This window comes from Castanea sativa, chromosome 9 (assembly GCF_040712315.1).
Source record: "Castanea sativa cultivar Marrone di Chiusa Pesio chromosome 9, ASM4071231v1".
NCBI classification, from domain to species: domain Eukaryota; kingdom Viridiplantae; phylum Streptophyta; class Magnoliopsida; order Fagales; family Fagaceae; genus Castanea; species Castanea sativa.
Window position 1 is genome coordinate 31,681,264 of NC_134021.1, and position 15,502 is coordinate 31,696,765.

A 15,502-nucleotide genomic window follows, 5' to 3' on the forward strand; every position below is an offset into this window, starting at 1 on the left:
TATTACAATAAAACATTTGATTTAGGCTAATTTGTTTGTTTGGACAATTTTTGAGAAATGTTATGTCTACAATATTTTCACAACAAATCCAACTTGGCAATTGTTACTAGTTCTAATTTACGTATCATTAACATTGTTTTTTTGTTTACCGGTAATAACCTGCCACTTAGGATTTGTTATGAAAGTGTTGAGGACATGTTGTGAATATATCATTTTTCGCAATTTTTTGGTTCAATCTTCTATGGACCAAAATTTTGGAAAAGTCAAAATTTATTTTTAATGGGCAAATTTTTATTTAGGATGTTCAAGTTTTTTTTAGGGTGGTCAAGTTTTTTTTTTTTTTTTTTTCTTACGGTGGTCAAAAACCTATACTAATTTTTAGAATTTCATTTTTTTAAGATATAATTTTTTTTTTCCAAGTCGAGGGTGGTCTCAATTATACATGGTGCCGCCCCTACTCAAAAAGTGAAAGAAACATTGATATTAAAAAAATATATATTGATTTCCTTGTACAATTTTTTTTACACATAAAGATAATAAAATAAAATTATAAATATTATTTTCAATATAAATATAAAATAAAAGCTAATTATATAGAAAATATGGATTCATTAAAATCAAAATGCTAAGTAGTAAATAGTGACTAGTGAGTGATTATGGATTACCTTTGGGTCAAGAATTGAAAAGTGAGAAGTGCAAGCTCTCTTAGACTTAGTCTCCCTTAGAAATCAAAATACTGAAAAATGCCTAAATAAAAACAAACGTTAACACTTATAGCCTGTTTGGATGTTTAAAAAAGGAGGAAGAGTAGAGTAGAGAGAGGGAGAGTAATTTAAATTCCTTGTTTGGAAGTTTTTTAAGAAAGGAGGGGGAGAGATTTGGAGGGGTTTGGGGGGGGTTTCAACTACCTCTAACCCCTTATTTTTAATTCCCCCAAATTGGAGAGATTTGGAGGGAGAGTAGAGTAGATAAATTATTGGCCAAATGAATTCTCCAATTTACCCTTTTTAAATTAACAAAATTACAAACCAATTAATCATAGACCAATGTTACAATTTATTTTCAAATATGTGTAAATTTGTCTATTTAATCATTTCCTCTCTTCTCCATTCCAATTTTAAAAACATCCAAACAAGGGGAAGGGCTAATTACTCCCTTCCTCCTTACTAATTTTAAAAACATCCAAATTAGGTGAAGGGTAATAATTTCACTCTACTCTCCTCCCCACTACTCTCCTCTCCTCTACTCTCCTCCCTCTCTAAACTTCCAAACAGACCATTAGTAGACTGTAGACTGTAGACTTGCAGAGTGTAGTTTGTGAAGTAGACTTGGACTATTGGATTGCTGCGGAGAGAACTTTTAGGCGAGAGGTGAGAGATGGAGTTACTGGCGATTTGTTGCCGATTGGGCAGAGTGATTGGCAGAAGTGTAGTGGTGAGCTGGTAATTGGTGAGACAGTGAGACTTGAGAGAGTGACAAACTAACAAAAACTCAAGAAAGGAAGCTACCTACCATATATCGGTTGGTTGGTGTTAAACTCATTTTTGGACTTCCATTCCAATGTTTGTATTGCACTGGCATTAGAACAGGCTTTGCCCTCCGTTTGTTGGCCTCGGCTCCAGCGGTTAGCTCTAGTGGCGATATACTATTGTTGGCTCTAGTTGTTGGGTCGACCACAGTCTAGTTGTGCACTCTCCTAGTATATATACGGAGATGTGGCTTATGTTTAGTTCTCCAGTGCACTGGAACTGCACCAATTGTGACACATGTTCATTTTTGAACACATATCATAATCGTAATGTGTCCAGTGCACTAGAACACTGGACGTAAGCTGTGCCCTATATACAAAGTAGGTGCCAAATTTAAGAGGCCGAAACACATATAACTAATATCAATTATGTCAAGAGTATTTCAAAGATGATATATTTGGCTCATAAAGACAATTTAGGCCATGTTGGGTAATGTTTTTTGAACAACAGTTTATGTTATTTAATTAATACAACACATATTTTCACTGCACTTTTCTACTCATATATAAGATCTATTTGGTACATGCGTTTAAATAATAATTTTCAATTTTTTGCCCCTATTTTCACAATAGATAAACACCGTTAATCGAATAAACACAGCCCTTAATCCCTGAACCCTCCGTTACTCTTTGTTCCTGTTCTTTCTCAGACGTCTCTTCTCTCTCTCAAACTCTTTGTTCCTACACTTCGCTGTTTCTCTCAGGCCTCTCTTCTCTATCACCCCTCTCTCTCTCTCCAACGCTACCCTTCTCTCTGATTCACCCTTTCGTTGTCTACTTCTACTCTCAGGCAACGGCAGTGGTGTGCTCTCTCAGGTAACGACAGTGGTGGTGGTGGGTTCCAATATGGGGTGCATTTGCTATGAGGTGGTTGTGGGTTCCGATGCGGTGGTGGGTTTGCCCATTAAATTCTGCCCACCCCACCTTCCTCACCGCAAGACCCATCTCATCTGCCAAAAACCCCCGTTAAAACCCAGCACCGCCCATCCCAACCCAAAGAGAGTCTCACAGTTTTTTCCTCTTTCGCTTAAAAGTTAAAATACACTCCATTCTTTTTTTATTATTATTATGAACATACATTCAAGACTAAGCATTTCCTATTTTCCTCTTCTTTATTTACAGATCTAACAAATGGGAACCCTTGACATTCTTGGCGATCGCCAGTCCGGTCAGGACGTTCGCACCCAAAACGGTACTACTCTCTTTTACAAATACTACCTAAAAAAAAACTGCTATTAATAAAATTTGATTTTGTGCAATTTATGGTTGTACTGTAAAGGAACTGACTAAGGTTGTTTTGTGTTTAATGGTGAGTGAAATAGTGATGGCATGTGGAGCAGTTGCTAATATTGTCAAATCCTCACTAGGTCCTGTGGGTCTCGACAAGGTATTACTACTGCTACTACTACGACCACCACTTCGATTACTATTGCTGTTGATGTTGATGCTGATTTTGTTGTTTCAATCTTTCCCCCCCTTTTTTAAAAAGTTATTTTAATGGCGTATTCATAACAAGTCGATTGATTATTTATTTATTATTTAGGCTTGCCAGTGTCATACAATTAGTTGAATGCTGAAATGTAAATGTGCGGGTTTCTTTTTTAATGTCATTATGTAAGGAATTTTAATTTTCAATTAATTGTAAGATATTGAATGAGCAATATGCGTAATCATGTCCGTGTGATGTAAAATTAAGCATGTTGCTGCTTGTTCATTTAAGCTGTGACATTGCTCATATGGGATATGTTCGTTCATTGAACCCTATTTTTCGATGCTCAAATGGGTTGGAATGACATTTGTACAAGTCAGTGAAGATTGAGAAGGGTATCTTTTTGTTTACTTGTATGTGTTTTGAGTTCAGAGGGTACCAAACCCGTAAAGACTAGAAACATAGTTAGGATGCTGTACTGCACTTAGTGTTATTGCATCATTGATATTAATTGAATATGGGCATTGGGGACATACCCTTTTTCCCTTTTGATTGCAAAGGTTTTGATATAGATAAAATACTTAATTGCATGTCAATGTAATTGCTATGTTTTCAATATTTATTGATAGAGGTGTTCGTAACTTGCCTTTTTTCCCTGTTCATTGCTAATCTTTTATTTGGACTATGTAGTTCTGCCAAAGGGTATCATTTGACTTTCTTTTTGATTGATGGTTTCAGATGCTTGTTGATGATATTGGAGATGTGACAATTACTAATGATGGTGCTACAATACTCAAGATGTTAGAAGTTGAGCACCCCGCTGCTAAGGTGGATAAACAGTCTCATCTTGCTCATACTTTGTTTTATTACTGGATGTGTCATGTGTGTTTTGGCTGTGTTACCAAGCTTCGCCACACTGTAACATGTTTTGATTTATTTAAATTTTTTGGTGGTCCACAGGTACTCGTGGAGTTGGCTGAGCTTCAAGACCGAGAAGTTGGAGATGGGACAACATCAGTGGTCATTATTGCTGCGGAGTTGCTGAAGGTAAGTGTAGCCAGCCTGTTAATTTGGGATCTCATGAAAGGAATTTTCTTATGTTCTGATGAAAGACGACTTAATTAATCATGATTATGCAGAGAGCAAATAATAATCATGGTTAGAAAAAGTGAGCATCTACTTTACATCCACGATTAAGTGTTTTGGGATCTCATATGATAGCAAGTCTTTTATGGTCTGATGGATGATGACTTAATGGTTTATTTAATCATAATTCTGCAGAGAGCAAATGATTTGGTGAGGAACAACATTCACCCTACATCAATAATCAGTGGTTACAGAGTGAGTCTCTGTCTCTCTCTCTCTCTCCCCCCTGTTTTAAGTTTGAACTCTGATCAGTTTTACCACTAAGCAAGTGTATTATTTTATGCATAATTTGAATATGTTTTGTGGCTTGTTACTTGGTAAGTTTCCTTAAAGTTTTATCTTTTCTATTTCTCTGTGTTTTTAATGTAAATAGCTTGCTATGAGGGAGGCATGCAAATATGTAGAGGAAAAATTGGCCGTGAAGGTAAGGCTCCTCTGTCTTTGTCCCTAAATAGTTGCATGTGTGTGTTTATATGAAATCTGACTATTAAGGGTCCGTTTGGATACAGCTGAAAACTGAAAATACTATAGCAAAATAATTTTTAAATGTGTGAATAGTGTCGCGGGTTCCATTTTTAATTAAACAAAAGCTGAAAAGTACATGAACAGTGCACCACTGTGCGGTTACTGTTCACGTACATTGGCAAACAGTGCGCCATGTCTCTTGGTTGAAATCTGTGCGCAAGCAAAAAAAAAAAAAAAAGGTCTGAAATGTGAAAATCCCAAACGCAGACGCCAACCTCTCTATCCAAACCCACCCTAAGTTTCATAAACAGTATTATGAACTGAAGGCATGAATGACAGTTTGTTTCAATCGCTTGCTCTGCCATTACAGAGCTTATTTTGAGCTTGTGAGAGGGTCTGGTATGCAATACTGTGGTTCCCACTGTGCGGTTACTGTTCACGTACATTGGCAAACAGTGCGCCATGTCTCCTGGTTGAAATCTGTGCGCAAGTAAAAAAAAAAAAAAAAGGTCTGGAACGTGAAAATCCCAAATGCAGACGCCAACCTCTCTATCCAAACCCACCCTAAGTTTCATAAACAGTATTATGAACTGAAGGCATGAATGACAGTTTGTTTCAATCGCTTGCTCTGCCATTACAGAGCTTATTTTGAGCTTGTGAGAGGGTCTGGTATGCAATATTGTGGTTCCCACTGTGCGGTTACTGTTCACGTACATTGGCAAACAGTGCGCCATGTCTCCTGGTTGAAATCTGTGCGCAAGAAAAAAAAAAAAAAAGGTCTGAAACGTGAAAATCCCAAACGCAGACGCCAACCTCTCTATCCAAACCCACCCTAAGTTTCATAAACAGTATTATGAACTGATGGCATGAATGACAGTTTGTTTCAATCGCTTGCTCTGCCATTACAGAGCTTATTTTGAGCTTGTGAGAGGGTCTGGTATGCAATACTGTGGTTCCCACTAAAATTCAGAAAATGATGTAGTATTCCATGCTCTGCGTATCGCCCCCCACCCCCCCCCCCCTCCCCGGTCTCTCTTCCCCCAAACTCTTTTGTGGTAAGTAATAGATTCTTTAGAAAAAAAAAAAATACAAAGTACACTAAGGCATGCAAATTCTTCTAACGTTACAATCTCAAATTTAAGAGATCAATTAAATCTAAAAAATGAAGAGCACTGGGTATTGATATATTACATTCATCCAGTTGTACAAAGATCTTAAGAATGTAGGCTTAAGGGAATTTAGAAGGAAATCAATGTCATTATAAGTGTACTTATTTCCTTCTCTGTGTAATTTACATAATGCTTAAAGGTACCACACTCTAAATTTGCTTTATTACATTCATCCAGTCATACAAGATCTTAAGAACATGGGTTTAAGGGAATTTAGAAGGAGATCAACGTCATCAAAAGTGTGATTATTTCCTTCTCTCCATGCAGTTTACATAATGCTTAAAGGAACCACACTCTAAGTTTTCCTCTTGTAGGACTACCAAACTTCCCTTTCCAACTAATAAGTACCTTAATAATCCTTATAGGCATCATGAAATTTCCCAAAAAGAGAAAAAACAAGAGCCCCAAACTCCTTGTGGCTGTACAGCACCAGATGACACATACAGCACCAGCTCCAGTATAGGATCACATCTCTCATTCTTAGATTGTCCATTGTTGAATTCTATTACGACACAGCTGCCCCCCAAACAAAGAATGGAACTTTTTGAGGTGCTTTCACCCTGCAAATACTCTTCCAAGGTAACATAGAGGATCCTCTCAAAGCACCTTAATAAGATTGTGCAACTTCTGTTTCTAGTCAACCTCCTGCACATTCTAATGTTGCCTTTTCTTCAAGGATAATTAGAGAAAAACAACTCAACCAAGGAATCCACTTACCTTAGTTCCTGATATTGGGAGGCTCAGAAAGTGAAGATCCTAATCTTTGTCTTCTTCTCCTTAATACAGAAAATGTGTGGGTGCCAAAGCATCCCTACCCTCAGCTAGCCAAAAAAAATATGGAAAGAAATTATTTAAAGCCATCTCCCCACACACGTGATGCCAAAAATTAACTTCCAAACATACCCTATCACAAATTTAGCCATTTCAACCTAGAAGATGGACCTCATTCATTGTGTTCTGGATGGCGATGCTTTGTCTAAGCCATAGCGTATCTAATAGTATATATTCTTGATAAGGCTGTATACTTGTTTTGTTGATTTTCTAGGTTGAAAAGCTTGGAAAAGATTGTCTAATTAACTGTGCCAAGACAAGCATGTCCTCAAAGCTGATATCTGGTGACAGTGACTTCTTTGCAAATCTGGTATGCTTATTTATTATACATGTGATATGGATTTTTTTTTGTTCCTAGAATCTGGATGTCATTGAAATTGACACGCTTTCTATACTTAAACAAGCCATTTGTGCATCCAAGTCATCTGTGTATTGTTGGCTTGTGAGTGGTTAGCGTGTTTTGTTGATTTTTGTATATGATTGTATTTCTAGGTTGTGGAAGCTGTGCAATCTGTTAAAATGACGAACGCAAGGGGGGAAGTCAAATACCCAATTAAGGTAGGTGTTTGTGCATTCTCCACATCTTGATTGGGAAGGTTTTGTAGTGTAGACATATGCTTTGAGGAAACTGAAATCTCCTATATTGTTAGTATGTGTTGTGTTTCTTGTGAACAGCTGGCGAGTAAAATCTTTTGCCTGATATGGCTTAACCTGCTTTTCATGGTTTTAGAGACATGCTAAAATTTGTGGATATGAAAGTTGTAATGCCCTAATTGTTCTTATGATGTTCCAGGGAATTAATATTTTGAAAGCTCATGGCAAAAGTGCAAAAGATAGCTATCTTTTGAATGGGTATGCTCTAAATACGGGTCGTGCTGCCCAAGGGATGCCTATTAGAGTTGCCCCTGCAAAGATTGCTTGTCTTGACTTTAATCTTCAGAAGACAAAGATGCAAATGGGTGTCCAAGTCTTAGTTAGTGATCCCAGGGAGCTTGAAAAAATTCGTGAAAGGTGATAAGATAATAAAAAGTATTTTCTTTTAGGTTAGTGATTGTCATTACTTGATTGATAATTGGCTTTGTGCACCAGTGAAGCATACACTTCACTTTTTAATTGCTTGCTTCTTTGCAGTAATTGATTTAGTATCCAATTACCTATATAATAGAGCAGTCTGGTAAAGACATAAAATCAGCTATTTTCACATATGTACATGCATATGATTTTGTATCTTGTTCAAATTCCTTTGTTATTCTTTAATGCATGTTCTGCACAACCCAAAGAGTCTCATGCTATGTGCTTATGCTTTGTGTTGTGACAATCTTAATCACCTCTTCGTTATGGTTATTAAGATGAAAATCATTATACAATATCTGTCTACTTTCTTGCTCATGTAGAACTTATTTTGCATTTATCTTAACAGAGAAGCTGATATGACCAAAGAACGCATTCAGAGACTTTTGAAAGCCGGAGCCAATGTTGTTCTGACAACAAAAGGGATTGATGACATGGCACTCAAGGTAAGCTTCTACAGATATTTGATTCTCCAACTGCTATACATCTATCTCATCTGGCATTAAATTGGCTGGCATGATTATTAGCATTATATCCCATGCTACCACTAAGCTTCTCTAATTATATATTCTAAAGGAACCAGGGCCAATCCGAATTCTATTCATAGTGGACAAATTGGCATCCTACCCAATCACACGTCTATTTCCATGCATTGAGAAATATGTTCGCTCTGAAAAGTGGAAAACACAGTCTTATGGGGTTGAGTAGAAATGTTGAATGTTGTTTGAAAATGTAAGAACCTATGAAACACAAAATCTGTTGAAGTTCCTATTTCTTTTAGGCCGAGATAAAATGAAGTTTATAGTGTTTGGAATATCACTCACCTTGCTATATCCATATAGCATAGGAAATATATAAGGAAGTACATAGAGCTTTTTTTTTGTTTTGTTTAGAGGTATTATCAATCTATTGAATTGTCTAAGTTGGTTACTGTACTTACAGTGGGTGGGCTGGGAAAAAGATAATTGAGCTAATGGCCTATTAGAGATGGAGGATTTTTTTCCTCCTGGTGTAGTTTACTCCTGGTTAATGTTTATAGTGTGACACTTTGATGTGTAAGTTTTGAGTCAATTACTTTCTAGTTTTTATACAGTATGTTGTTGATTGTGTGTTTTATATTGTCTTGAATGGGTTTACTTTAATTATGGTGAATTCAGCCTAACAAGCTGTCTTCTTGGATTATTCTTCTGTGGTTTGGTCCTAGTTTATTGTGTACCTACCATCAAGCCCACAAGAAGATTTAATTTATTGTGTGGATTCTTTGTTGTTGTTCCAGTACTTTGTTGAGGCTGGGGCCATTGCTGTGAGACGTGTTCGCAAGGAGGATATGCGCCATGTTGCCAAGGCAACAGGTGCAACCATGGTAAATTCCTGGCCTGCTTATGTATGATATTAATTTTTAAGGCTGTTTTAAATTTTCTTCCAACATTGTCTAATAATCAATGCAATCATGGATGTACAAAGGGCAATAGTCTGTTTGGAATATTGTGATGCAGGTTTTCTGAAGCTGCAGAGCTTAAATAATTCTTGGGTGGTGAAAAGGAGCAAACTGAAAATAGGATTCTTTCACACCAGCAATTAATGCGACAAAGTTATCTGATATTATAAGTATGCTGAAAGCAGCACATTGGTGTACATACAGGATATAGTTAGGCTTCTGATTGCTAGTTGAATTTGATCAATATGTGATCAACTTCCCTTCTATTTGTAGCATTCTTTGAAGTCTTAGCACAGGTTACTCATGTTTGATCTGGTGATTCTTATAAGGTCTTTGCTTAACCCTAACAGAGTCTGTTTGGCATCTGCTTTAGTTTTTAACTTTTAGTTTTTATGTACAGCTTCTTAAAACCTCACTTTTTCCCGCGATTTTCACTTTTTTAAATTTTTTCAAGATACAAGTATACTTTAGCACACTTTTAGCAAAAGTTTTAAGCAAAAAGCTAGATAAGCTGTTCTTAAATGGACACCGTGTCCAAACGTAGAAGCTTTTTCCTTCATCACAAGCATGGGGATTTTTTTTTAAAAATCTCAAATGCCGCGTGATATAGCTTTACTGAAGACAATGGTTTACATTTTTAGCTGCAGAAACTAATCCACCCTAAAACCTGTGTTAACTACGCATATGAAACTTAGCGATTCACCATAATTTTTGTTTGTGTTAGCCGCTCTTGTTGTTTCGAAAGGTAACTGCTTGGAAATCGAGAAATTAAACAGAAATTAAGAACTTAAAAACATTATGTCCACTGGAAAAAGTGAACCAAGTTATAGCATTTGGGAATTACTCCTCTACTTGGCAAAGCATCTGCCTTAGTGACTTCTGATGTTGTGGCAGTATCATGAAATGTCTGCATTCAATTAGTTATTGTTGCCATAATCCTATATATTTATATTGGCAATGAATCCTAAAATAAAATTCTGGTTTTTGACCAACGTCCAGCTTTTGGCCTTTAAGGTTGTATTTCAATTGCAAGGTTTTTTACTTCATTAGTCCCATAATTAGTGTCTTTATAGAAATGATTAAATATTATAAAAAAGTAATCAATTTTAAAACATGTCAAACTTTCAACAAAACTTTACGAAGTTGTCTTTTGAAAGTAATGTGTATTGTGGGTGTTGTGGAAAAGTTCAGAAATAAGGCTATAAATTTTGGATGCAGACTTGCATTATTGAACTAGTAAAAAATTGCAATTTGCGCCACTTATTATAGAATTGAGTACCATGCTATTCATGTTCTCATGTAAGTGTAGTGGTATGCGTACTGTTGACTATGCATATCTCTCCTGTTGGCTGTTTTATATGTTTATATAAAATATACATTAATATAGTCATTGCCTAATAAATTAAACCATGTGTGTATCGGCACCTATCAATTTCCATTTCTTCCAGAATTCCCATATGATGTCTAGAAGCAGTGATGTCTATGATTTGAGTGAGGTTGCTTGGTTGAGGCTGTGTCTTCAGTTTTGTCTTAGAGAATGCCTTGTTAGACTTGGACATGAGACTTTATTGCACTTCTTGTCATGCTGGCATTTGATTGGTTTGAAGGCACGTGCTCCCAGCTTACTTAATGGATCATGTAGAACGTTGATCCTAAGTTTCCAGTGATGACTTTTCCTGTAGGACATGTATGGGGAGGGAATCTTTGGAATCTATGTTTAGTTCTTTCTTTATTTAATTCAAGTTCGCACATTGTTGGTTCTCCGCTGTGTGTTTTTGATAATTTTACTGGATTTTGGACAGGTTAACCATTATAATTCTTTTTATGATTGTGTACTATTGATGGATGATGCAGGTTTCAACATTTGCTGATATGGAGGGAGAGGAATCATTTGATTCTTCACTGTTAGGATATGCAGATGAAGTTGTTGAGGAGCGCATTGCTGATGATGATGTGATATTGATAAAGGGGACTAAAACTACCAGTGCGGTGAGTAATTTATTTCATTTTGAATTTGGATTTAGTTTATGTTTATATATATATATTTGAGCTATATTCTGCAACTTAATATAAAAATTTAGGGCATGTTTGGTAACTGTTTTTTTCTCTTATTTTTTGTTTTCAAAAACAATTTTTTATTTTTGAAACTAAAAAACTTGTTTGGCAACCCAAAATGGACAGAAAACAAAAACTGTTCTCAAAACTCAATTTGTGAAGGAAATTGAAAATATGCAAAATTTTGTTTTCGGTTTATAATTTTCAAAAGTCAATGAAAATATGCATTTAATTTAATGAATCTGTCTCATTTATGAGTTAGCATTAAATTTCAAATCCTAGTAACAACATATTTTAGTCCTTTCTATTTTTTTTCTTGAAAAAACTATTTCTTTAATTTCAACTAACCAAACATGTTTTTGATTTCAAAAATACAAGAAAATTGTTTTTTCTTTATATTCCTAAAAACAAGTTTTTGAAAATAGAAAACAAAAACTGTTACCAAACATAGCCTTAGTTTTTTTTTAATGTATTGATTGTTACATATTAGTTACACATTGTTTTCATGCACAGTTTCCTGATGTTTCCTTTTTACAATATACTTTCTCTAGGTTTCCTTGATCCTCCGAGGGGCGAATGACTATATGCTTGATGAGATGGAGAGAGCTCTGCATGATTCTCTTTCTATTGTTAAAAGGACCCTTGAATCCAATACGGTAAACTTTGTCTCTTTCTTCATATATGATTATAATTTTGAACTCTTTAGTACATTGTTTCTTAACGTTGCTCTTTGTGATTAGCTAAGATATTAGATTGTGGTTGGTATTGATGTAATTCTTAAAATGATATGGGAAAATCAAACAAGTTATGGTTTATTTTTATTTTTTTAAATGTGTTTGTTGTTCAAACATAGGCAACTAAAGCAATTTTATCACTGACACTTTTAACCTAATTGTTTGGTAATTTCGTTAGAATCTGCTTTGTGGCCATTGAGCTTTCTATTGTTTCTGCTGTTAAGCTTTTTGTGTATCTTAGTGGCACAATTTTTGCTTTGGAATGCATACTAAATTTGGGTTATAGTTTTTTTTTTTCCTTGATATGTGATATGTCATTACATTAATTATTAGGATTTTTAGAACCCTTTTTTTAAGGTAATAATAACTTTATTGAAATGAGACTACTTTGTGGAAGAAGACATGAAAGTAGCCTAAAGAATTCCAATTGAAGAAATATCTACGAGTCATCACCTAAATCTTATCATGAAATTTGAAATATTAGGAATCTGGTGATCTGACAAACTTTTAGGCCTGGCATGCTAATTGCTAAAGCATGCATATGCACAAGAGAGTCATTTCCAATCGAACAGAATCAGAATCTTTTGAGATTGGAAAAGAACTTCTTATTTGTTCTTTTGTTATTCAATAGTGTGTAATCAATGCACTTTGGCATGACTTAATTTCTAGCCCAGCTGATAACCACCAAAAAATGATGAGATTAGTTACTAATTTAGTAGAATTGTGAAATTGTATCATCTTTCTGGTGTTGAGCAAAATCTTTTAGAAGATATATCAAATTATTTGGCAAAATTAGAGTTATCGGTTGTTTCATCATCATGAGTTATTTCGCACTTGCACGGCTTGCCATTCGGCTGCTCATGGATTCAAATGGGCTATTTCCTTTTTTCTTCTCTCAATTTCAAATGGGACATTTTTCTCTCCCCCTGCCCCCCCACACCCGAGTCTTGTCCCCCCAAAAATGTCTGGAAGTTGTGTGCAATTTTTCTAATAATAAAAAAGAGCAATTGGAATTCATTGATCAATGTGGTTTTCATATTTCCTATTCATATTCTCCATTGTCATATTGTGCAATACAGGCGGTTGCGGGTGGAGGTGCAGTTGAGGCTGCCTTGTCTGGGTATTTGGAGTGCCTTGCGACAACTTTAGGATCACGTGAACAGTTGGCAATTGCAGAATTTGCCGAATCTTTGTTAATTATCCCAAAGGTTTACTATAATTTATGAATGCATGATATAAGCCCCCATCGCCACTGATATTATTGAAGAGACAATAACATGTGTTTGTTTCAGGTGCTTGCTGTCAATGCTGCCAAGGATGCCACTGATTTAGTGGCAAAACTACGGGCTTACCATACCATAGCACAAACCCATGCTGATAAGAAGCATTTATCCAGGTATTTGTTCGGAAGCTCCTGTGAGTGGCATTCTGGATTAAAGCTCATTGCTCCCCATCATTCTCTGCAATTTCTGTAACCTGAAACTAATCACACTAGAAATTCATTTTGAGTAGGTTACTGTTTATCCTTTTTCTTCTTTTCCCTGAACTGAAACTAATCACACTAAAAATCATTTCCATTCAAGTGGTTACAACATTTCTGCTACTGTGGGTTACAGTTCATTCTAGTTAAGCTTGACAGTCACGGAATTTGTATGCAGTGCAGTGTGTACAAATTTACTCCAATACTATCATTATATTATACTATTTGAGAAACATTGATGAGTTCTATCTCAAACAATGCTTCTTTCCCTTTGTTAGAATAAGGTGGAGAGTGGTGTGTTCAAAACTCACTGCACATGTAACTTACCAATAAAACAAAACTATTGTTTTGAGGGAACAATCATACAGTGTAATAGGTAATAGGATAATAATAACTTGTGTTTGTGTCATGTATATTTGTGTGTGTGAGAGAGAGTTCATAATGTGGATTTTTGGGGAGTCTGACCTGAGTGATCTAAGTACATTTCTGGCATGGAAATTTTGTCACATGGTCTGTCATTCCATATTTAATTGGTTTGGTTATTTAATTATTGCAGCATGGGACTAGACCTTTTGAAGGGAACAGTTCGTAACAACTTAGAAGCCGGAGTCATTGAGCCTGCAATGAGTAAAGTGAAGATAATTCAGGTAAATGTTGTCAAACATACAAATGCTGCTGTAACAAACTTATTATATAGTTTTGAAAATGACTCTTAAAGTTGTTTCCTGAAATTTGCTATTTGACAGTTTGCGACTGAAGCAGCAATAACAATTCTTCGAATTGATGACATGATCAAACTTGTCAAAGATGAAAGTCAGGGCAATGAGGATTAGAATTGGTTCTTGTTTGGAAAAAGGAGTGAGAGATTGTTTTTGTAGTTTGTTGCCGAGGACTTTCTGGTGTCATGCTTGTAATTTTTGGCTGAGGCAATCTCTCTCTCTATTCTTTTTGGTCTTGTATTGTTGCTGCTTAATTTTATGGGTAATGTCCTGGTAAAATGTCAGAACGCTAGTACTTTTAAGTAGATTTTGTTGTGGAAATGATAACTCTAGCAAAGACTGGGAAATGTGCGGTTGTGTTCATTTTTTGGGTTTATGGCTTGATCAAGCTTTCTTTATCACTAACATTTTGTGTATTTTTCTGCACGTAGTTTCTTCTTGTATAACGATGAGATTGTAACAAATGTTTAAGCAAAAACTGCGAGTAGTTTTGTGGCCAAATCATCAACTAATACTCGTTTCCATGTAAACCCTTACTTGCGCACCTTGGCTCAGGCAGTGTACAACTTAGTTTAATTGAGCCAGGCAATATACTTCGTAAGCTTAGTTTGCTTGTTAAGAAGCATGGACGGTAAATCTTACAATAGAGCGGTATTAGTTTGGATGGATCTAGATGGCTTGAACTATCAAGTAGATTTGTGAACGGAATTAGTAGGTTGCTAGGTTCGTGCTTTTATCGAGTTGTTTAGTAAATTAATTGTGAAGAATTTTTTTTTGGCGGGTGGAGTTGGTGAGATTTGGTTTGGCTTAGAGCTCGGCGAGTATTAATCTTCAATAAGAACATCATATTGAAATCAAGTGGGAGAATCTTCTTAAACTTATGAAAGCCAGAACTGTCTTTCTCATTCTAGTGTTCACGAAGCAAGTTGGGTTCTACGAGAATAAAAAAGTAGTAGTTTTGGTCAGCCATTATAGGGACATTTGCAAGCTATGTTGGGACATTTGTATTTACTGCTACTTGAACCATGATATATGAAGTTTTCATTTGTAGAATTCTCCAAAAAAAAAAAAAAAAGTTTTCATTTGTAGTTGTCTTTGCATTGAGAAGGAAGAAATTGTAGAGCATAGATAGCCCCATTGCTCAAATAGCATGGCCTCTGTCACCGTGGCCTTTTCGATTCTTTGAGCTGAACGCCACTCAATTGTTGGTTGGAATAAGACTGTTTTAAACCCTTGTTAAGGTTCTCAAAGTGCCTTAAGATGAAGCACATAATCTAATCCTCTTTGCAGTTATTTGCTGCGATGTGATTTGGTGGACCAGAAACAAACAACAGGAGGTGTAGGAGCCGATAGACCCTCTAAAAATAGCAAATCAGATCCAAACAGTTTATGCAAACTCACTCTAGAACTTATCTATCCCAGCAATCTTAATACTCT

General features: G+C 35.8%; 1 protein-coding gene across 1 annotated transcript; it reads left to right on the plus strand.

The window, feature by feature from the left end:
• Window positions 1–2,127: 2,127 nt before the first annotated feature.
• Window positions 2,128–14,470, plus strand: LOC142610383 (T-complex protein 1 subunit alpha). The gene is made up of 18 exons (XM_075782193.1): window positions 2,128–2,344; window positions 2,651–2,720; window positions 2,851–2,915; window positions 3,696–3,785; window positions 3,918–4,004; window positions 4,239–4,298; window positions 4,477–4,527; window positions 6,783–6,878; window positions 7,061–7,126; window positions 7,362–7,579; window positions 7,989–8,085; window positions 8,916–9,002; window positions 10,932–11,066; window positions 11,684–11,788; window positions 12,946–13,074; window positions 13,159–13,262; window positions 13,903–13,993; window positions 14,093–14,470. Exons 2-18 carry the CDS (start codon window positions 2,660–2,662, stop codon window positions 14,177–14,179), a joined length of 1,629 nt encoding a protein of 542 aa, XP_075638308.1. The 5' UTR covers window positions 2,128–2,344; window positions 2,651–2,659; the 3' UTR covers window positions 14,180–14,470.
• The last annotated feature ends 1,032 nt before the right edge of the window (window positions 14,471–15,502 follow it).

Bases quoted from the DNA above. Each gene is read 5' to 3' on its own strand.
- LOC142610383 (XM_075782193.1), top strand. From the start codon at position 2,660: ATGGGAACCCTTGACATTCTTGGCGATCGCCAGTCCGGTCAGGACGTT. The intron at 2,916-3,695 runs GTATTACTACTG...TGATGGTTTCAG, and splicing joins GTCCTGTGGGTCTCGACAAG to ATGCTTGTTGATGATATTGG. The intron at 7,580-7,988 runs GTGATAAGATAA...TTATCTTAACAG, and splicing joins CTTGAAAAAATTCGTGAAAG to AGAAGCTGATATGACCAAAG.